Source organism: Pholcus phalangioides, unplaced genomic scaffold (assembly GCF_987345545.1).
Source record: "Pholcus phalangioides strain wild (caught in Gottingen) unplaced genomic scaffold, Ppha-v1.0 ptg000010l_1, whole genome shotgun sequence".
NCBI lineage: Eukaryota > Metazoa > Arthropoda > Arachnida > Araneae > Pholcidae > Pholcus > Pholcus phalangioides.
Window position 1 is genome coordinate 32,008,308 of NW_028301603.1, and position 22,456 is coordinate 32,030,763.

At 38.5% G+C, this 22,456-nt stretch overlaps 1 protein-coding gene across 1 annotated transcript in view; it reads left to right on the forward strand.

The window, feature by feature from the left end:
* Positions 1 to 19,911, forward strand: part of LOC149081287 (uncharacterized) — a 55,419-nt gene extending 35,508 nt beyond the window's left edge. Inside the window, exons 3-5 of the mRNA XM_089238126.1 lie at positions 2,373 to 2,663; positions 9,167 to 9,340; positions 18,876 to 19,911. Of these exons, the coding sequence (XP_089094252.1) occupies positions 2,373 to 2,663; positions 9,167 to 9,340; positions 18,876 to 19,059 (649 nt within the window). The 3' untranslated portion in view covers positions 19,060 to 19,911. The remainder of the gene's footprint in view (positions 1 to 2,372; positions 2,664 to 9,166; positions 9,341 to 18,875) is intronic.
* The last annotated feature ends 2,545 nt before the right edge of the window (positions 19,912 to 22,456 follow it).

Genomic DNA, 22,456 nt, shown 5'->3' on the forward strand with positions numbered 1-22,456 from the left:
AAAGAAAATTAGGAAAAAAAAAGTAGAATTGAATTTTGATGCGTTAATCACGCATCTAGCTGCGTATTGGCGAACACTGGCCAAGAGCCACCCAAGTTTAAATTTGAACTGATATTAAAATGGCGGGAGTTCTGAATAGTTCGACACAAGCTTTAATAGAAAAACTCATGCTCAAATTGTGCTCCCTTGTGGGGCGTGCGTCCCTCGTTCGGAATCACCATGTTAGAGGATAAGGAAATAATAAAAGCAAAAAATAGAATATATTTATACGCCATCTATGCGTCATTTTAAGAACTTTCAAAAAAAGCAACTGTCGTTCAAATTATTAGATAAACGTGATGGAGCGCACACCCGAGTCACTAAAAAAAATGAAAAGGATTTATGAATAAAAGAGTAAAAAGTATTTTTTTTGTCAAAATGAAATATTTATGAAGATATTTAAACTTTAAATATATATTAATTTCGATGTTTTTTATAACACTTCATAGGCCTTACTGGGCCCGTTCGTAACCCCACAATCAGCCAAGAGCTGGGCATGGGGGGTAACAATTTGATTCTGTTCTGTTTGTTTTTTATAACAAATTTATCAGATTAGAGGTGTATTATACATTTTGCCGCACGTGGCTGCACAGATTTTTCGCCGCCTTTCCCCCATTCTAGTCTAATTTTTTGTACCGTTAATTCCTCGAATTCGTCACCCTGGGCCATATAGTCCACTTTTTTTAGCCTCCACCTCTCTTTCTCTCTCTCTTTCTAAGTCACTCTTTTGATCATTTATATGTATATAACACCTTTGGCCACTGATATGTTTGAAAAAGCACGCTCCTAGGTCACCACATGCTTGCAAACTCTTTAGGTCACTCTTTCGGCCTCTCACTGGCCTCGTTCTGTATGTCACTCTTTTGGTCACTGATATGCCTGCAAATCTCCAGATCACTTTTTATGGTCACTCACATGCTTGCAATCTCTCTAAGGGCGGTATTCACCGACATGGTTTAAACTATAATCACAATATTTTGATAAGAGATCGACACGGATATTGGTTAAATTCATGTTTTTAACCAATCTATGTTGATCTCTTATCCAAAAATTGTGACTACAGTTTAAACCGTGTCGGTGAATACGGCCCTAAGTCACTTGGTCTCTCATTGACTTGGTCTTTTCTTTTCTGAGTCACTCTTTTTGATCACTCGCATGCATACAAACTCTTTTGATCACTTACTTGCATACAAACTCTTTTGATCACTTACTTGCATACAAACTCTATTTATCACTGGCATGCGAACTCTCTGAGTCATTCTCTTGATAACTCACATGCAAACTCTCTGGGTCACTCACAGACCTGGTTTCTCACTCTCTAGGCAAAGGCGGGTTTATGTCGCCTGTGGGCTGCCAACATTTTTTCCACCTGGGCTACATAGCTCGGTAAGCCCAGTAGTATTAGTAATTAATTTTATTCGTAAATTTTGGGTTATGAAATTTGTAACAAAATAACTACATTTGAGAATTTCACCAACTAGTAAGTCACAACCAAGGGGCCATTCAAGTATTATGTAAGCAGATTTTCAACCATTTTTGACCCCCTCCTCCCCCTTGTCAGAAAACACTGACCCCCCCCCCCCCCGTCAGCAAAATTTCGTCAGCAGCTTAGAATATTTCATATCTTCTAAAAGGGGTGTTTAATGACGTAAGCAACCTTCAAACCCCCCTTCCCCCCCCCGATGCTGACGTAATACCTGAATGACCCCCCCCCCCAAGTGATATTTAAAGTTTCAAAAAAAAGATGGATTCAGTGATGGGTTCTTCTAAGCACCAGAAAATAGAAAATATAGCAAATTTGGAAGTTAAATATCTCGGTTAATTTTTTGCCGTACGTTGAGGAAACTTGTTTTGATTGCAATATTGCTGCGCAAAAGCAAACGTTTACAAGGCTCTGGGGGGAAAATATAAAAAGTTAAACTTTGTATTTTTTCGTGTTTCAAAAACAAATTTGTTTTTATTCTTTCAAAATACAGGATAGCTTCGACTATGGAAAGATATCCTCTGACCTTTTATGACCTTCATGATGAAAAGAAAGAGTTCATTCTTCAGTAGGGAGAAATGGGAGGGGGGAGAAAATAAACATGTTCCAGAATTGCTGCTGGAGTTTTTTCTCTCCATTTCCCCCCTACTGTAGAATGAACCCTCTCTTTTCGTGATGAAAGTCATACTATGAGGCCATCTTTCCATGGTCACACTGTATATATATATTAATATAATACTTGATTACGACGCAATTGATTCCGGTTATAAATTTGTATTTATATTGTAGAGAATATACGTAAACATTCATGTTTATTTATTATTTTTTTTTTAATTTGCGACTTTTGCAGCGACCACATTTATCAAGTGGTGAGCGGAGCAAAAGCCCGGAGGTTCAACTTCTCGTCGATCTTCGTGGACGAGCGCGAAGGTGACACGGAGCCGAACAACGAGCTGCTGCCGGACGGCCCGCCGAAAGTCGTCCACGACGGGTACATCGTTTACCAGACGTCGGTCCACTACGACTACCACGTGCCGAACGCAGCGGCTGTGCCATGGCTGTACGGCTCGGCACCCGCGGCCGCGACCATCACCCAGACGGCACAGTCATCGTCGACTTCGACACTCCTCAGGAGACGGAGGTAATAACAAAATTATGGTACCATTTTCCAAGACCTTATATCAGTTTTTCAGACAGGGGCGGCTCGAGCTTTTCCTGCCGCCCGGGTGCAAAGCCTCATGTGCTGCCCCTAAAGAAAACTCTTGCGGGAGGCTGACAGGACCTTACAATAGTGAACCCTGGTACAGCTACTCAGAGGAAAAACCACGCAATTGTTCACTAAGCGGAATGTGCGTGGTGACCATACGTTTCGCGTTTAAAAAGATCGTACCTTTTTTTCTCATCCTTTATGTAAACAAGGACCAGTCAAACGCCTGAAAGAATTCGACGGACCATTTGTGCCCCGTAATACGGGACACACCTGTAGAATTTCATTGTTCCCATTTTTTTCATTCATTTGTCCCATTTTTTTCATTCATTTGTCCCGTTTTTTCAACTATATTTAAATAATTACTGAAGTCGTAATAATAATAATAATAATTTATTTGCTTATGGGGCCAGACCCATGCAAGGATGGCATACAAAAAATAAAATATACAAGTAATAAATTACACTAGTCGTAAGACATAGAACACACACACACACATACACTTCAATTTAAGAAATTCAGGAACTTCATAATATCATTAAAAAGATAAAACAGTTTTTCAATTTGATATTCAAAGAGGTTCGAAATTTTAAAAATTAGGTTTTGTCTGGTTGGATTGCGGAAAGTACACGATTTTAACAAGACAACTCTTTCTGCAAATTAAACAATGGGCATTCAAAAATAATATGAAATATGTCCAAGGAATGACTAAAGTTATAGTTACAGTTAGGGCAATTCTCGCCACGACTAAGTATGACATATCCGCTTGGAACATGTAAAAAACCACTATCCGTCCTAATTTGAAAAATCAAGCGTTTCCAGGATATGGGTATATTAAAAAAACAGATAATTTTCTGGTGTAAATGCCGAAAAATGTTTCATTGTAGTGAGCGTATCTAGTTGATCTCAAAATTGATGAAAGATCGTTTTGAATTGTTAGGCCTATGTATCTTGTAATAATGGTAGGAAAATATTTCGTGAGCGCCGCCGGTGTAACCTGCAGATCCCAAACGAACGGGAGTCCAATTGTATACAGCAAATTCAAAATATCCAAAAGCCCAGTTGCGACCATTATGCAGTGGGGGACGTTTTAAAAGGGCATTGTAACAGATCTTGGGGAGTCGGTTATCTGGGAGCATTAAAATTTTATACTAGAAAAAGAGGGTATTTTTTAGAAGAGAAATTGATATCTCTCGGACGTCTGGTGGATTCAAGTCTGAGAATATAGCCAGGGCAATATCTGGACGTTGCAAATTATTTACGGAGAAACAAATCTTGCACTTTTTTCAATGTGTAACTAGTGATCCAGTGACCAGATTGGAGCAGCATAATTTATAACAGACCTTGTCAGGGAATCAAATAGTCTTAATGCCACAGGATTGTGTGACTTACCGAGTATCTGAATAAGCCACCTTAGCTTTGGCCACAACACGATTAGTATTTTTCTGAAGTCGTAATACACATACCGTTTTCATGATATAAACTACATTATGATAATTAGGGCAAAGTTATAATTATTCATCTCATATATTTGACAGATTCAACGTTTCTCTTCCGCAATTTTTCAGCAATTGTAATTACGATCGGTGATTGTGCCCACTTTCTGACAATGTTTTTTGATGACAATTGGCGATGTCCCGTATTTTACGGATTATTATTTAAAAAGATCGTAATTTAACGTATTTTTCTCAGTGAAATATGGCCATCAGATCATTTGAATATTTTTTCGTGCTACAGTCGCAATGCACATCTTTGTTAATTGTAACTGTGTAGCAGCCCTTTATTTCCACACTCTTCAGCAATTTTAGCAGTAATCAGCATTTAAGGAAATGAATTGCAGTTTTTCACAAAATTTAGTGATATCTTGTATTTAGGATTACCATTTCCTGCATTCTCCTCGATGATGTATGTTGAGCCTAAGTATGGCGGTATAATTTTATTTGAGAATACTGTGAAAGGATACTGTACTAATATCAGTTACAACGGGTGAATAACCTTATCAAGTCTGCTTGCGGACCACGGGTTGAGAAACGCTGGTCTATGGTCTTCTAGAGTCATTTTACAGTTCTTAGTTACACCAAATACCTCAATTCACATTACAGCTGTTGTTGGCGAGTCATTCTTACTGACACTTATCCTTTGTAAAGAGGAATTACAACGAGGTGACTTTTATTTAAAAAATTATTTTTTGTTGCGCCAGGGATCGGGCAAGTAAGAGAAGCCGAATTCTGAATTTTCCTTCACATTTGACTGTTCCAGAAAAATTACCAGATGAGGGCAACAGAGCGCACACACTTGCTCCTTGTGATAGAGAGCATTCTTGTTTTTGGTTTTGGTGTTGGGGGTCATTCAAGTATTACATCAGCATCAAGGGGGGGGGGTTTCGGATTTGCTGACTTTTGATGACAAGGGGGGGGGGTTTCGGATTTGCTGACTTTTGATGACAAGGGGGGGAGGGGGGTTTTGAAGGTTGCTTACGTCATCAACCATCCCTTTTTTGAAGATATGAAATATTCTAAGCTGCTGACGAAATTTTGCTGACGGGGGGGGGGGGGGGGGGAGGGATGGTCAGTGTTTTGCTCACTGTTGCTGATGGGGGAAGGGGTCAAAAATGTGTGAAAATTTGCTTACGTAATACTTGAATGGCCCCTTACTGCGCCCAAGCTCTGTCTTCTCCCTCAAGTTTTCTCAACATTTTTGTCGGTAAAGGTATTGCTCAAATGCATAATGTCATGTGCAGAACGGTATCTATAGAGGGAGCTGAGCTCAGTACAGCAAATTCGAGAAATGAGTGGTCAAGAAAGTTAGGACAAGAGGAGAAGGGCGCCAAAATTTACGAAACTGTAAATCCGCCTCTGCCCAGAGAGCGTGGGACTAGGTCGGTGAGTGACCTAGAGTTTGCAAGCATGACAGTGACCAAAACAGTGTGCCAGCATGTGAGTCACCTTCTTCTAACCAGATCATGGCCCGCCGCTCTGTCTCGAGATGAAGAGATTTTAGCAGGTGGTCGAAGAAGAGCAGAGACATGTTGGCAGCGGTGCATGTAGGTTCTGTGAACCTAACGTGAAGTCTGTTTCCCTGTAATGCTGCCATCTGCCGTCAATTTTTGTAACTATGAGTGAAGTGTAATGATTGAATAATTGTATTGTTGTGTATGCCAGTTGTTCATTCGTGCCTCGAAGTTGGGAACCGCCGCAGAAAATCAACTTCAGCAGACCACCACCTCGCGATGCGAGTCCATCACTATGACCACTCGACCACCACAGCATGCGGGTCTCCAAAACAGTGTGCCAGCGCTGTTCAGTGTTTTCAGCACGTGAGTGACCTGAAGACTGACCTAAAGAGCAAGTAACCAGGTCGATGAGTGATCTAGGAAGTTTGCAAGCATGTGAGTGACCAAAAGTGTGACAAAAAAAATGTAACTATAGAGTAAACAAAGGCACGTTTACATTCTGAGCGGGTTATAGCCCGGCTAATTTAAGAAATAAATGGTCAAGAAAATTAGACTAGGATGAGAAAAAGGCGGAAAATTTTTTGTAGCTGACTGTCAACTAAATCTGTGTTTCTTAACCTTTTTTTGCCCGTGGCCCCCTTTGAACCATATTTTTTTCTCGTGGCTCCCCTGTCTTACCTAGAGTCTTCGACCCTCATCTAGAAGCAAGATCCTTTATACGTATTGAATTGATTTTTCTCAGTGAATTTATACTGAACGAAAATTTTGCAAATAAGATTGGCCTCCAGACCACTGGGCTTGAATTTATTGAGCTCCTCGCTAGTCCGAGTTCTATTCAGGGCCGTCTCAACATCATAGGCCCCTCAGGTAAAGTGATGCATAAACAGCCTACATATTCCTACTTATTTCCGGAATTTATTATACTATACAAAATATCATGAAGTGGGGTCACTTATGAACATGAGACCCCGGGCATGACAAGAGTGGGACTGACAGAGCTGCAGCCTAGGGGCCTGATATGGTTTTCATCATTTTTTGTTTTTTCACGCTATAAATTTAATATAGAAGGGTCTGTCTAGCCACTTGCGAAAACCCCCCATCCTAGGGAACCTGCTGCAAAATGTAGGCGGTGAGGCCCTGGTTTTATGGGTTGTTTTGTTGGATCTTGTAAGTGTATAGTCACTGATATAAAAGCTTTATTTCTTCACACCTTAATTTTTCTTCTCAGCTCTTCTATAGCCCTACAAACTAACTGTCATGGCCCGTTTCTCCATTTTCTTCTGTGGCCCCCTTGAAGTATCCCAGTACCACTAGGGGGGGTCATATTGCTCCCGGTTGAGAACCACTGAACTAAACCATAAATTTGCCAACGGTCATAGTAATTGCAAATTTAAAAAAAATCGGTTGTTTAAAGTCTAAGCCGCCATTTCTTAAAACCTGCAACACCGGGTTCAACGCACCCCTTGCACCCTCGTTGAAGTTTTCAGCCGCTGTTTTCAGAAAAATGTAAAAAGATCTATTAAAAAATGGTCCTTGGCCTAATTCGGACCCTTTTGAAACGCTGCCGTTTCTGAAACGAGAACTTTATAGGTTTCAGATAGTGGTTCAAGGGAATGTCTACGTAATTAATTCACCTCTACTAGAGTAGATGTCGTTTTATACTCTCATGAAAAAAAGATCCTTTTCTTGTTATATTTGGCAAGATGGCAAACAATAGGTAAAGACACTCGTGAAGCGTTTACTGCAAATCGTGCTATTTTTGTCCGTGAAGACTGTACAAATATCATTGGACAACCTCGTTGGTTTTTCCACCTCCCGATTTACATAAGTTTCTCATTTACGGTTGTGGTCAACTGTTGTCAGTCGAATCCATTTATTCATGATTGTTGGTCAGAAACAATTCCTCGACCATGATGGTCATTTCAAATGACACGGTGACGTGTGTATGAGATATTATGGGGGGGAGGAAAGAAATGGTATTATTTTCCTTTTTTTTTTTTTTTTTTTGAACATTTGCCTCTATTGTGGTGCCTTAACCGCATTTTCAGCAGCTTGTCTCATCCAGAAGCGTATTTGCAAGGAGGGGGGGGGGAAGGTTAGCGGGCTGCAGCCCAGGGCGGCCAATTCGGAGGGAACGACAAGTTTGAAGAACGATCGACTAACTTGTAGAATGGTAGAAGGGCGGAAAAATTCGTATTTCACAGGTGGCAGGTAAAACCATAAATCCTCCTCTGTGTAGACAGTGAGGTACCAGGTCAGTGAGTGACCAAGAGTTTTTGCAAGCATGTGAGAAATCAAAATAGTGACATATATAGCGAAGAATCATGTGGGTGAATGACCAAAATAGTGACTTTGAGAGCATGAATTAATGAACGAAACAAGAGAAATACATTTTTATACAGTTCCCGTGTGCTAAAAGTTTCAATTATTGAAATGTAGATCCCGCTGTAAAAAGTGATTTGCGAAAAATTTGATATTTTTAAATGCAATTGTTATCGAGATATTAATTATATAAAATCACTGAGCGTTTTGGCAACTTATCACAGTGTCAGCAAATTTCCATTGGCTTAAAAGTTGACATTTTTTGGGACAGTACACAAATAGAATGAACTCAAACAGCATTTTGTTTTATATATATATATATATATTCACAATAAATAACAGTTACATTTTTTTTACCATTGTTTTGACAATTACAGAATTTTTACAATTCTGAATTTAATTTACGTTTCGCAATTTGAGAACAAACCATACCTTCAATCATTGGCGATAACTGCTGAAAACTTCAAAGTCAAATATCTTCGTTAATATTGCATTTAAAACTTGGCGTACATTCGCTTCCAGAGCAATTTAATATGCCAACGCTTGTTATGACTGTTGGTGTTCTTTGACAAATGTGTGGCCAAAAGGATTGGAAGATCAGGAAGGAAGGGGTGGGGGCTGGAAGTCCTCCTGGTCGTTCTGTTCAGCTAGGGCCACACTCGTGTCTAGCTTGCCCAATTCTTTCCAAGGTTGTACATGGGTGAGTAGTGTGGCAGCGATTGGCAATAGTCGTCGAATGGCTGGTTGAAGAGAAGCCAGCCAGCCTTCCCTTTCGTCAGGATCTCCCTGTCCAAGTCAAGGAAGCTGCCTTTCTACCGGAACTTCCAGTACGTCTGGCCACACATTGGCACTTTTTGCAGAAAGATGGCGGGTAAGCGTGGGTTTCAAGGGACCCTATCACCAGCTTACGGTTCATACGTGTACAATAAACACGAAAAACTACCCGACTTTCAAACTATATAGGTATACTGCACATAGTACACATTCTGACAGAGTTGCCAGTTCAAATCGGTGGATTCAATACGTACCACCCTGTAATTAAAACTGAAACGTCTTGCATCACTTTTTTCTATTACTCTTTGATAATAAAGTCTGAATCGATTCACTATTCATTCATTAATCGATGAATTGCTTAATTTGTTGTTGTTTTTTTCTATGTAAGACCTCTCATTCGCCGTCAGCGGGACGATGGTGACGAACGAGCCGCATGTCCGGTCCGTACCATGTTCATACCGCCTCAAGCAGCACTGAACGACAACTCGGAATGGAAATACATAGTCAACGTCCAAAACAAAGATAGAAGGTTCAAACAAGTCATTAGGGTGGACCTTTGCGAGTGAGTCTTTATCGGAAATTAATTACTGTATGCTATTGACACCTCGAGCTAACGGGGTTGACTCGTTTCTGGAACTTACGAGTACTCGTATCTCGGAGTGAAATTCTCACTCTAAAATTTTGAAGATCTCTTCGATTTGTTCCATATATTCACGATATTAATACCTGTACAAAAAAAAATTAATTTTCCTGGTACAAGAATACTGTATATTGTATGAATAATAAGAGAGGGAATTCGATGAGACAAAAACGAAACATGCGTTACAGTCCGGCTTTGACATGTTCAGTGTGCCTTGTATTTTGAATGGCGTGAATAAGCTTTTTCCCGTAATAAGTAGAGCATTTACTCGAAATTGAAGCATTTTTAGCGAATGTGCTTTTGTGTTTTTGATTTTAATTATTCACAAGTAAAGACATTCGTAACTCGAAATGACACTGTATATGTACTGTAATGGCCTGTGAATAATCCGAAACTGCAAGTTTCGTTTCACCAATAATGTGGTAAAATTGTGTTTATTGTATGTCAAAATGCCTTTTAAAAATTAATTTGGGTCGATATCTTTACTGCCTTCACTACGAGCATTTGAACTCAGGTTTTTGGGGAGACTGGGTGAATCGTACCACCTTAAAGAAAAATTATTTTTGAAGTGAAACATCTCTCTCTCTTTCTAGCGACATAAGAGTGAAATTTTGTGAGGGAAAGGAAAACATCACAGAAAGCGAAACGCTTTCTTTTCTCTCAAAACCGATTCCGTAGAGAAAATCTGATGCGTGATTAAGTTCCGACAGAAGCGGATACTTTTCGAAAAGGCTACTTTTATCTCAGTTTTCACGCATGCGCACTACAAATTTCCCAACATATCAGCTATTCGCGCTATTTACATATTTAATAGAAAAGCCTATTGCTAACCGGTTCAGGTACAGTCGGTAGACCGTTGGATTCCAGCTGGTTTCATTTGGCTTCTTTAATTTTTTTTTTTATTTCTTTTTTTTATGATCTCTAATTCATTTTTCTTGGCTATTGCCCAGTAATTGGGTCATCCCCCAACCACGAACGTGGTGAGACGGGGGCACGGGGACTGTCCCCCGCAGGTCGCGACACAGTTCTTATTATAGTGATTATCTTTAATATTAATTCACATAAATCGAGTAGATATACTACTTAATCTTAACTGTAATGTAATGTCTATGCAAGAAACAAAAATAATATCACGGTCACAATACGGCGAGAATTTTTTTTCCAAAAATGCAGAGAAAACACGAAATAGATATATAGTTTTTTCTCAATTTTTCAAGATAAAAATGATTGCCGCATCGTCACCACCCTCGTGCGGTACGAAAAAAAAACCAAAATGAAAGTGAAATCGCATCGCTGTCATATCGGTAGACCCTGCTATACAGTTATGTATAATTAGTCATCATAATCCATGTAGTGCGCACGCGCGACAAACTGAGAAAGAAAAGTAGCTTTTTCAAAGACTATCCTCTTGTAGTTCCGACAACCACATGGGTGGGGGATGTTAATAGAGACTAACGGATGATATAGAGACTGTGACAATAGAGACTATGTAAGAAAATAAATTTGGGAGGGTGGCATGCATAGTAATAGAGCCCTACTTACGCTATCCAAAAATTACGTGAATTCGATTTTTTCGCTATTTTTTAATAAAAATGCGTGCTCTTCGAATTTCAGTATAATCGCAGGATAATTGTTTAATTTTTGCAGCGATTATTATTGAAATAATGGGAAAATGGAAATTAATTTAAGAAGTAACTCCAGAACTTGATGAAACTAATAATTCGGCATTTAATATAAATTCAAAAAAGGAATGATAGCAAATATTAAGGAATCAAAAATAATGCAGTCAACAAAAACAAACAATTAATGAAACAAATATTTTCAGAATCGATGAAAAGTCAAATTTTATGAAAGACATTATTGCATAATTACCGTTAGCGAAAGCTTATAATTTTAGAGCCCTATGATTGTTTCAGGTCCCCGGGCTACATATAGAGTTGGGGATCCCAACAGTGGTGTCATAGCCATAGCCGGGGGGGGGGGGTTGCAGTGGGTGCCGAAGCACCCACAGTATTTTGCAAAACCGTTCCAAGCTTAGTATTCAGAATTAGAAATCCCATAAATAAAGGGCCGAGCACTCACGAGTGTAAGATATACTTCCGACACCTCTTGATACCAGTTAATTTGGTATTGGTGTGATGAGTGGTGTCAAAAATTTTCATCCATTGCGTCTTGCGGAAGCTCCCAACTTCCCACCATTTCGATTTTTCAGAAATTTTAGCGATTGTTGGTGACTCTACTTGCCTTTAACAATTTTTTTTTTGCTATAATTTTCAAATTTTTTTTTTCAAATTCAATTTATTTCCAAAGTTAATAACATAATACAGTCGTCAAATCTCAATGTTTGTCGTCTAGAGGCCTGAGCCTGTACAGAGCAATTAATAAAAAATAAAGACGCAAAGAAACAAAAATAATAAATAAATAACACAAAATTTATAACAAAAAATAAAGTTAAATAATAAATTGATTTTTAATAAATTTTTGTGACAATTATATTGAAATACGTGTTTACATAACAGTAGCATTTAATAAAATAAAAATTTATATGAGATAACACCAGGCATATTTATAATAGTATGATTCTCTTCTGTAATTGAAAGTATAGTATAGTATAGAACCGAGCACGCCCAGGCTCTGTCGCTTTTGCGATATAAGCTCATTGATCGTGAGATAGTGGGCGTGCCGGAAAAAAAACTCAAGCCGGCCGGGACCAACATCCACACCCAAACCCCCAATCCCAGGGCACATCACCGCTCGGCAAGCCAGGACAGCACCGCGGGCGCAATCCCCCCTCAACCTTTCCGACGCGGCCCACAATGCCCCAACACGCCCCGCGAAGGGAGACTCCCGACCATCCTGACGAACCTCCACCGCGGACACGAGAGAGAACCCTCCACAGGACGGAATTAATTGTCCGGAATTAATTAATTGACGGAATTAACTGATGTATATTTTGAAAATATACATCAGTATCGTCTATTGTGTTACTAGAAATTCAAAAAGTGATTTTTTTTAAATGATGCAAACGTAGATAAATCATTTATTACCAACGGTAAAGCGTTAAATAGTTTAGGAGCAAGTTAGTAAAAATGTTTACGAAATATTGCAGTAAAGTTCGTTTGGTCCTCTCAATGATATGGACTCTATTTGTGTGCATATTGATTACGATATATGTAGAGTACGATTCTGTAGATGGCGTTATGTCTTAGTAGATTTAAAGTTCTACATGTAAGTTGAGATTTGAGAGCGAGACTGTGCAAATTGTTTTGAATCATCTGTTTTGAATAGAACAAATAGGCTGTAGATTTGTCTTGTAATCGCCTCCTCGGATGATGATACCATATAATTGGCAACTGAATAAAACCTGCTGTTACCTTTTTGTTTGAGATAATAGAATTTATATACGATAAAACGTAGTTTTTCCAGCTGTTGCCAGTGCATGAAGTTTCCATTTTAGATTGCTACTAATATAAAGTCCGAGATATTTGATGTTTTGTACCTGCTGAATTTTTTGGCAGGAGCAGTCGAGGTTCATATTGGAGGATGGAATTTTAGATTAAAATCAATTTCGGAATAAATTAAGTTGAAATGAATGACTTTAGTCTTTGAAAGGTTTAGCGTTAAATCATTAGCTAGACACCATTTTCTGATTTAGCCAGTGCCGTCTTAACGCATGGGCTCACCCGGGCACGGCCCGGGGGCCTCAAGAGAAGAGGGGCCTCACAAAAATGAGATCCGGTTGAAATTTTCTAGGATTTACTAGGCAGGGCCTCCGAAAAACAACTTGGCCCGGGGCCCCATGATACTCTAAAGACGGCCCTGAATTAGGCACAGGTCATGATTTATTTGATTTGTTAGTGTATTAAAATCGTTGGAAGAATATAGCAGAACTGAATCATCGGCGTACGTGATCATAGTATCATGAATATTTGGTTTACGTAGTTGTTTATTAATATTATAAAAAGTAAGTGGGCTATAAAATTGATCCATGGGGGACTCCTCTCTGTATAGTGATATAGATAAAAATACAAATACAACGCCACAACAGGCAAACTGCCCAACGAGGTGGCTGACTTAAGAACATCATGGATCCCCCGAGCCATTTTTTTGGAGCCCCTACCTACTACTGCTACACCACACATGCACCCCCCCCCGCGGAACCCCCCAACGAATCGGTACATGCGGGAATGTGCGTGTACGTGTAGTGAAACCTGACGTGAAGTTTTTTGTTTCTCTGTAATGCTTGTTATATGTAGTGCTGCCATCTGCCACCAGTTTTTCTAACTATGAGTGAAGTGTTATGATTGAATGATTTATCGTTGTAGGACTGTTGCTCTCTGTGACGAGACTTTTTAACGGGGAGATCGGCTCGCATTTGCGCCTTGAAGTTGGGAACCACAGAAAACCAACTTCAGCCGACCACACTTCACACTTCACACACTAGTCACTTAGAGTGTTTTTACGATTAGTTAGGTATGAAGTGAACCAGTTCAATGTATTACCTCTGATTCTTGCTGAACTGAGTTTCTTAATGAGAATCGAGTGATTAACATTGTAATAAGCTTTTGAGATGTATAAAAATATGGCCAGAGTAAATTTGCAGCCGTCAATACTGTTATAAACAGATTTAGAGAAGCTCAATAAAGCGTTTTCGGTACCACGACCTTTTATGTAACCATATTGATTTTCAACAAAGTTTGTTAGGTTAAGAAACTTGTGTATAAATTCTAGATGATAAAATTTTTTTTACAACTCTGGGAAAAAATTGGGAGAATCTCGATATAGGTCTGTAATTGAAAAAGGAATTTTTCTCTAAAGATTTGCATATCGCAGTTATGGTTGCTCGTTTTAAGGAATCTGGAAATGTGGCTGAATTGAAAGATTTATTAACAAATTTTGTTAGAGATTCCACATTATTTCGTGCAAATTCTTTAATAATATACATACTGTTGCCATAGTAATCAGGTGTAGATTTCTTGGAGAAGATGTTTAGAGTATTTATGACCTCAGTATTATCTACATCGAACAAAACAAAAGAATTTACAGACTGATATAGATAATTTTTGAATTCGTTAGTATCGTTGAAAGCTAGATCACCATTGTTCATATCTTTAAAATGGGAGTTAAATCGATTTGCTAGTTCTAAGCTGTCAGAAAAAAAAAATTGGAAAAATTGAATTTTGGTTTTTATGATTGATGGTATTATTCATGAATTTCCATTTCTGATGGTTTGTATTACATTTTGATAAATTTTTTTCTATAATATTCGTTTTTAGTGTTTATGATTTTCAATTTCAGTTCCCTAGCTACACAAATATAAGCAGTTTTAAATAATAAATCATAAGGATGTTTTTTTCCCTTAATCTGTGTATAATATCAAGATTAGCAACTTAACTTGCATTTGACAGTTTTTTTTTAGGGTAATTTTTGATATTCCGTATGGATCTCGATTTCCTATTTCCAATACTTTTATGAAGGAAATATGGCCGCCATTGATATTTATTGTGTTGTGTGTATTGATACTTTCCTACCGGAACACGTTTGGCGGGCTGGATGGAACCCTTTTAGCTGTAGTTTTTCCATCACTAACTAAGATTATGCTCTTCAACTCATGATTCTGGGATTCTAGAACAACAGCGGGATTATGAAGTAGCTATCCTTGCAAGACTCATATTTTTTTCTCCTTGAGAGGAGATCTCATTTTCCTCATTCGTAAAAATTTATGCGATACATATGTAGATGTCGATTACGGCATATCCGACGTAAACTATTAACCTTCCCGCTTACCATAACATCTTCCGACGGGGAGAAAATGCGAGTTTTTATTTACATAATATATACAGTACGCATGCATATACTGAATTGTTTATTAAAGAACGCTAATGAGAAAATTTAATGCGGTCGTTAAATTCCGTCGATTTTTCTCGAAGCGCGTTTCTTCTCTTGACCGACCGCAGACGTTGGTTTTCACGTCTCACGTAGTAGATACAACGTCTCGTACCATTGATGACTTATTCGTTAATTGCGAAGGCATTAATAATTAACGTCCGCTCGATGCTAATGCCGTATCATTACGTGGGAAAATAAATATCCAAAAACAAGTACGTACGAAGGAGAAAGAAACCTATCCCCTCATGATACAAATGATCTTTTTTTTGTTTTCGTATCTTAAACAGTTTTATATATTATACAAGATCCTATTTTATTTTTTGTTTCTCTTTTTCTTCCTCGAATTTCATTATGGATTCAGAAAAGTAACATAGTAGTCGGGCCGCGGTAACGGGATATCCTTTATCGTGTCTTTAACTGATTAATGGCGTCTGTATCTACAAGATAACCCCTAAGAACTTAGCGCTGGAGAGAAAAGGTAAGGTTTATGTTAATGAAGGATATTCTCTCAACATCTTCGGCGTGATTGCCTAAAGGGTTTTAGTTAGTTTTTTTTTTTTTTTTTGTTCTTTGGCGGTAATTGCCCCTGTCTAGTAGCCAAAAAGGGTTTCTTACACAGTACTACCCTCTTTTTTTTTCTTCTAGGTTTTCTATTATTATTGTTTTTTAACGGTTTCGCTTTCGTAAAGTAGGAGCAGGGTTACTTTGTGTTTGACCTCCATGGGTTATAATTAATGGCATCTTATCTATTTCCAACCCAATTATAATTCTCGTGCCGAATTAAAACACCTGCCTTCTTTTTTTTTCACTACTTTCATGGGAAGCACTTTCTCTCGAATCCCACGCTTTTGTTCGGTTCGGCTCGGCTCCTTATGTACTTGCTCGCTTATATTACCTTGAGATAGAGTATGAGCTACCTGCTGACGGTAATCACCTCCAGACAAGGATTTTCTCGTCGTAACAACTTGTAATGCATCGTTCCGTATAACATAGGCTATAGGCCCATACGTACTGTATATAAACTTCTTTTTTTTTTGCATGAGTTTTGGAATGTGATTTATTATGAGGAGATTGCGGAAGAAAATACACAAAATTACTAAATATAACGAGATATTGATTGCACGATCCTCGCAATGTCAAATCGAATTAATTCATGCATTGCGAACGGTATTTTTCTTGGCGGTTTGAAAATTGCACAAGTTCCGATTTATAAAAATCTGGTGATTCTCTATAATTCGTAACAATATAATTTCCTCTCCCATTCTCCACATATCAGAGCGCTATTCAACCAACATTATAGGTTTTTATTTACCCACCTTTAAGGAAAAACTCTTCCAGAACTCCCTTTTGAGCCCCAAAATCTTGGGTTTTTTAGGGCTCAAAAGATCATAGCTCTTTTCCACCTTTTCTTAGTCTTTGACACTACCCTATACACAAGCTAGTAGTTCTTGCCAAGACACCTGCAGATAACGTGGCATTTCTAGGCACTATGAATAAGTCCCCCATACATAAAGTGATATTTCTAAGAGCTCAAACTCTACCTAAGGCGTCCAAAGAAAAGGCGATACTTCTTGGAGCTTGAATCCTAGCCATTACTTCATAGGTTCAGTGGTCTGTCCACAATAGGTTCCCGTGCCTAATTTCTTCAAAAGGCGCCTTAGTCAATGCTCTTGGTGGCCCTTCAGAACAGAATGAGCATTTCGTGAACGCCACATCCTCATACCTATGCAAGGTATTTCTAGGAGCTCTACCGAGAACGACCAATAGCAAGAGAAAAAGTTACCTCAACAGCTACAGACCTAACAGTATCTCAATCGTCAATTCTGTTTCTAAAACACTTCCAACAATAATGAAATTAAGACTTGCCGCTTTTTTCCATGAATAAAGCTACTTCTCTTCCAAACAACGTGGATTCCTTTCCGATAAGAACACTGAAACAGCTCTCTTAGATTTTACTACTACTGTTGAATATAAATAGTTATAAATAATACAAAACTGTTACAATATATTTCTTGATGTAAAAAAAGAAAGCTTTCGATGGCTTTTCTCGTAGAATCTTGATTGAAAAACTCAATTTTTGTGATATTAGAGGTGTTCCTCTTGAACTCTTGCAATCATTCATACCTTAGCAACAGATACCAATATGTTCAATGCCGAGATAAACATGGTAATTCAATTAAAAACTAAGGCTCTGTTCTTGGTCAATTGTTATTTCTTATATCCATCAGTGATCTCTGTAACCTTGAAATCTTTGGCAATATAATAACTTTCTTTGATGTGACAGCTATAATTTATAGTGCTAAAGACGATCAAACACTGACTGACATAATAAACCAAGACCTATTACAAGTGCGTGATCGGTTTCAATCATCCAAATACGTACCTTTCTTTTATATTTGAGGCATTTTCTTAATATCTTCACTTTATCATTTTCCAATAGGGAACCTTACAGCAGAACCTTGCGAAGTGATCACCTGGCTAAAGTGTCTGAAAGTTTTTAACCCTTTAGGCGGCATTGACGGTATATCTCGCCTCCTTGAAAGCCTCGTATTTTGGCATTGACAGGTCCAGATATATTGTAAAGTTAATATCTCAATTCAATACTTTTCCCTACGTCCCTTAGTTTTCCCCAAATGCGGGTCGGGGATTTGCTTTCTTGTAAACCCCCCTTAGTTTGCACCCGCTGAAAATCGGAGGAAAACCTACTTTATTAAAAAAAGATACGGCATTTTAAAAGGGATTTGGGGGATATCCGCTATGCCGCTTAAAGGGTTAACAAATATAATCCTAAATTAAAATTATACATTTTGTGTATACTCCCGCAATGCGGTGGCCACATGTTTACAATGACCAGTGGAGCAGTTTTTTTGCGTTGTCAATCTCCAGACATGTTTTGTTGTATTATTCCCTTTATTTGACAAATATAAAATTGTTTTTTTTTCTCTTTGAGGCAATAAATACATTTCTAAGATGTAAAATATTTTACTTTCGCCCGTTTGGTGTGATTATTTTATTTCCCCCTTGGAACTCGAGAAGTCATTCTGCGATCTTTCATCGGTTCTAAAAACATGGAGAGGCAACTTTAACCCTTTTGTCCTTTCTAGAACCTGTATCTGGCATCTTCAGCCCGTTGTTCGCGAGCACCATCGTGCTCTCTGAATTAGCCAGAGTGCTCGATGCTCGTGCCCGATTTCCTGCTCGCGAGCACTTGATCAGAGCATTCCAATTAAACACCTTGTTTAAATTAAACTCAAAGATTGAAATGAAATATCCTGATTTCATGCATGTATGGCAAAATTGCCACACAAGGGTGCTCTTCTTTCGATGATGGGCACAGGCAATGCTCGCGACTGGAAAAAAGTTGAAGACCTCTGTCTCCTATATGAACCGTTAGGACCTTATGCACGGTTTTTCTTTCTAAACTTACATTCCCACCTCTTCACGAACGACACCTTCATCATTTCGATGATGTCGAAAATTTTAAACTTATGCAATTTATTATTATTCTTTGCAGCTGACTTTGTGCATGAAAAAAAAAAAAATTCTCACATTTTGCTGTTTCCAACAGGTCTCCTGGCGAACCTTGCACCAATGAGATCTCGCTACCGTTCGGCTACGTAAGCAAATGCAAGCAGAAGTTCATCAAGAAGAAGCTGCTCGCCCTCGACGCAGATGGTCAAGGAACGTCTACTGAGAACTTCTTCGTCCCGTCCTGTTGCGTGTGCCTGGTGACCAGAGCCACGAATAAGTGAAGGTTTTTCCCAAACGGATCGGGAGACCGAAGTTAAACGCGCATTTTTGTGATATTTGGACGTGGACGCATCACGTGATCCAAAGACGTAAACTGTTACTAGAGAGAAGGTGTGAGCGAAATCAATGATATTGATATCATATGATGATAGATCTGCAGATGAATGGATTATGAAGTGCTGCTTCAATAGAAAGATGTTGTTTGTGTGCGGTGCATGATATACAATGGAATATTTCAATTTTTTGACTGTGCTTAAGGTGTTTGTACTCAACGTTTTATGAGATTCTGTCACCAAAGAATTCGAGATCCTAATCTCTATCATGTCCATTTCCGGGATCCAGACACCCCGCGTCCGTCAGAATCTGGAACTTCAGGCTGTGCCTGGAACTTTTATAGAGAATCGAGATCGACAGTGATTGAGAATCATATAATTCAAAATTATATATTATTATTTGTTATAACTAGTTTTACATTTACGTAGATCATCCGCCTGTCGCGGAGCGTCGCAGCTTGAACTGTCGAGAGACTTGAAGAAAAATTAATCTTGGATACTCACAACGCGCTGGACGGATGGTTTTCCGATGGCTACGAGCAGTTGTTTCAGCGATGCCGTGTGTCCGTACAGTACATACACGATGTTAAAATAGTACCAACCACCGATTATATGCCGCTTATGAATCGAGTAGAGAATCGTGACTACTTTTAACCCGCGCCATTTTTGGACAAAGTCAAAAAAAATTAACTCTTTCGTTGCGTTTTGTAAACTTCTTATTAGCATCAGTGGTGTTTTTCTATCCAATGGTGTTGATGAAATTCCTCGGAAGCAAATAAAGAGTATGCAATTCGAAATTAATCATCAACTGATATGAAGAGTCACGTGCCTACCCCCCCCCCCTCCTCCTCCTCCTCTCCCTAGTGACGTTCTCAATATTTCAATATATTTTATTCTTTAAGAAAATAATGTTATATATAACAAACAGAGGGAGAAAAATTGCCAAAAAGCCGACTTGACTCATACTGACAATCACGACATTATTTACAAAAAATTCAGCGCAATTATAGCAAATAATAATAATGATGATTGTATAATTAATAAATGAAGGGGGAGGGGAGAATACAGAATACTGTACATATAGTTGTGGTGGGAATAATGTCAGAGCGGGTTTTCATTAATTCTTAACATTTGCAAGAATGAAAAGAAAAAAAAGGTAAAGCTTTTAAAGAAAATTAAAAATGAATTTGTGATTGGAATTAACTTTGGAAGTCATTAAATCGATTCGTCAAATATGAATTCGATATCAACAATGTCATTGAATTGCATAAAATTGATTCGCACCCAAAATTCACAGGGAAAAAAAATGTATCCCGTAAAATACGTGTCTTATAATCAGTCACCCCTAATGCAGAGTGGCGCACGAGAGAGGTTCGATAGCCGAGCACGAAGTAGCCTTGGTGTGCTCAACCTTTTTTTTGAGAGTGAGGGCCACTTCATTGGTTTTAGAAACGTGTCACAGGGGCCACTTTGAGTTATCCGAAAATGTGTCGCGAGTTACTCCGGCTGATCTGAAAATGGTCCGTTTGCCTCTTGAATGATCTGGAAATATGCTTCAAGTCGCTTTAATGACCTGGAAATAAGCCAATAGCGTTTCACTTGATCTATAAAAATGCTGCAGGGGGCGCTTTATTACTGAACTGTAAATGTGTCGCGGGCAGCTTAACTGTGAACTGTAAGGCCGGTTGTCCACTGGAAGCACCAGTTGCATGGATGCGCAAGATTACTTTAGCGGTTCTTTCGCATACACGCGACTTGTTTTCGGCCCTAGTAGCTTCCAATGGATGACCGACCTAAATGTGTCGCGGGCCGCTTAAGTGATCAGTAAGTGTGCTTGGAGCCACTCAAGTGATCTGGAAGCGTACCACTGGCCACTTGGATGATCTGGAAATGTTCCGCCAGCCAATCAAGTAATCTGCGAATGTACCGCGAGCCCCATAAGTGAACTAGAGGTTGGCACAGCTCCAAAGTCGCTCAAGTGGTTCCGAAATATGCTTGGAATCGCTTAAATGATCTGGATATTGTGACGTTGGCAGCTTTTTTTCTGCTATGGGCATCTTTTTCTCAGCCACCTCGTTGGGCATTTTGCCTGTTATGTCCTTGTATTTGTATTTGAATCATCAGAGAATGCGCCGCAAGTCAGTGAAGTAATCCGAAAACGTGCCTCCGGCCACTTGAATGGTTTGGTTGTTTGTCGCGGGCCACATCAGATGACTTCGAGGGACACGGGTCGAGCATATACAGTGAAGACGCTCGGAAAAAGGCGCCGGTGAATATTCGCTACACCATCTACCTGGCAACTGCTGAACCTAAGCCTATACTTTTAGGATTTTCAATGTTGAATGTTGTTAATGTTGCGTTTTGATGGAGCATAATTACTTTTCGTATGGCACGTAATGTACAGATGATCTAATAAAAAAATCTTTTCAGTCACAAAAATAATACATTATAATAAAATGTTAGAAAAAACGACTATTGTGAAGAAGACATTTTAAATTTTATAAAAGAATTTATCAAATTTCCCTCCCCGATGTTTTGATATTAGTTCTTATTTCAGCAAAAAATCTGTTGTTACCAATTTTTTTTAAAGTTTTTTTCGATATAGTTTTTGTGAATTTAGATGCAATTGTAAGATCTCAGTAAAAAAAAATTACATTTATATCAATGTGTGTTCACCTTCCGTCTTTGATGCGTATTTATTAGCACGTGTTACAATAATCTTAATTTATTTTGACATTGCTGGTTTCTTTTTATACGTATTTCGACGGGAAACGCGTCTTTCCAAAAAATCGTTGTTCTTCAACCGCTGCAACTTCGAGCAATTACACAACAGCCCAAGTATAGAATTTTATATTTAATGCAGTCATACCGTTTCTGTATTGATTTTCATTTTTGTCTTGGCAATCGGCAGGAATTACTTTCACTCTTTTATTCACTTTTTTTGCCATTCCGTAAATTATTCCTTTACTTTTTTTCAATTTTTGCTAGTCCTTATATGTATAAATATCATTTCTCCTATTTATTTCAATTTTTCCCAGTTCGTGAATTATTTCTCCCATGCATTTATTTCTTTGACGGTCCGTAATTTATTTCTGCCATTTATTTAATACTAGCTGATACCCGGCGACGTTGCCCGCCCCGTAAAAAATTTATATATGTATAGCTTATTAATTATTTCTTACTCAAAAACCTAATTAAAATCTTCAGGCAATCGCTTGTGGATACACAATATTTTTTCTTTTTCCATCTGGTGTGTAGATGTACAAATTTTTGCTATTACCAACACGTGAACAGGTGACGAAAAGGTGTCCGTGTGAAAAAGAGGGCTCAAGTAAGTTGATACCTG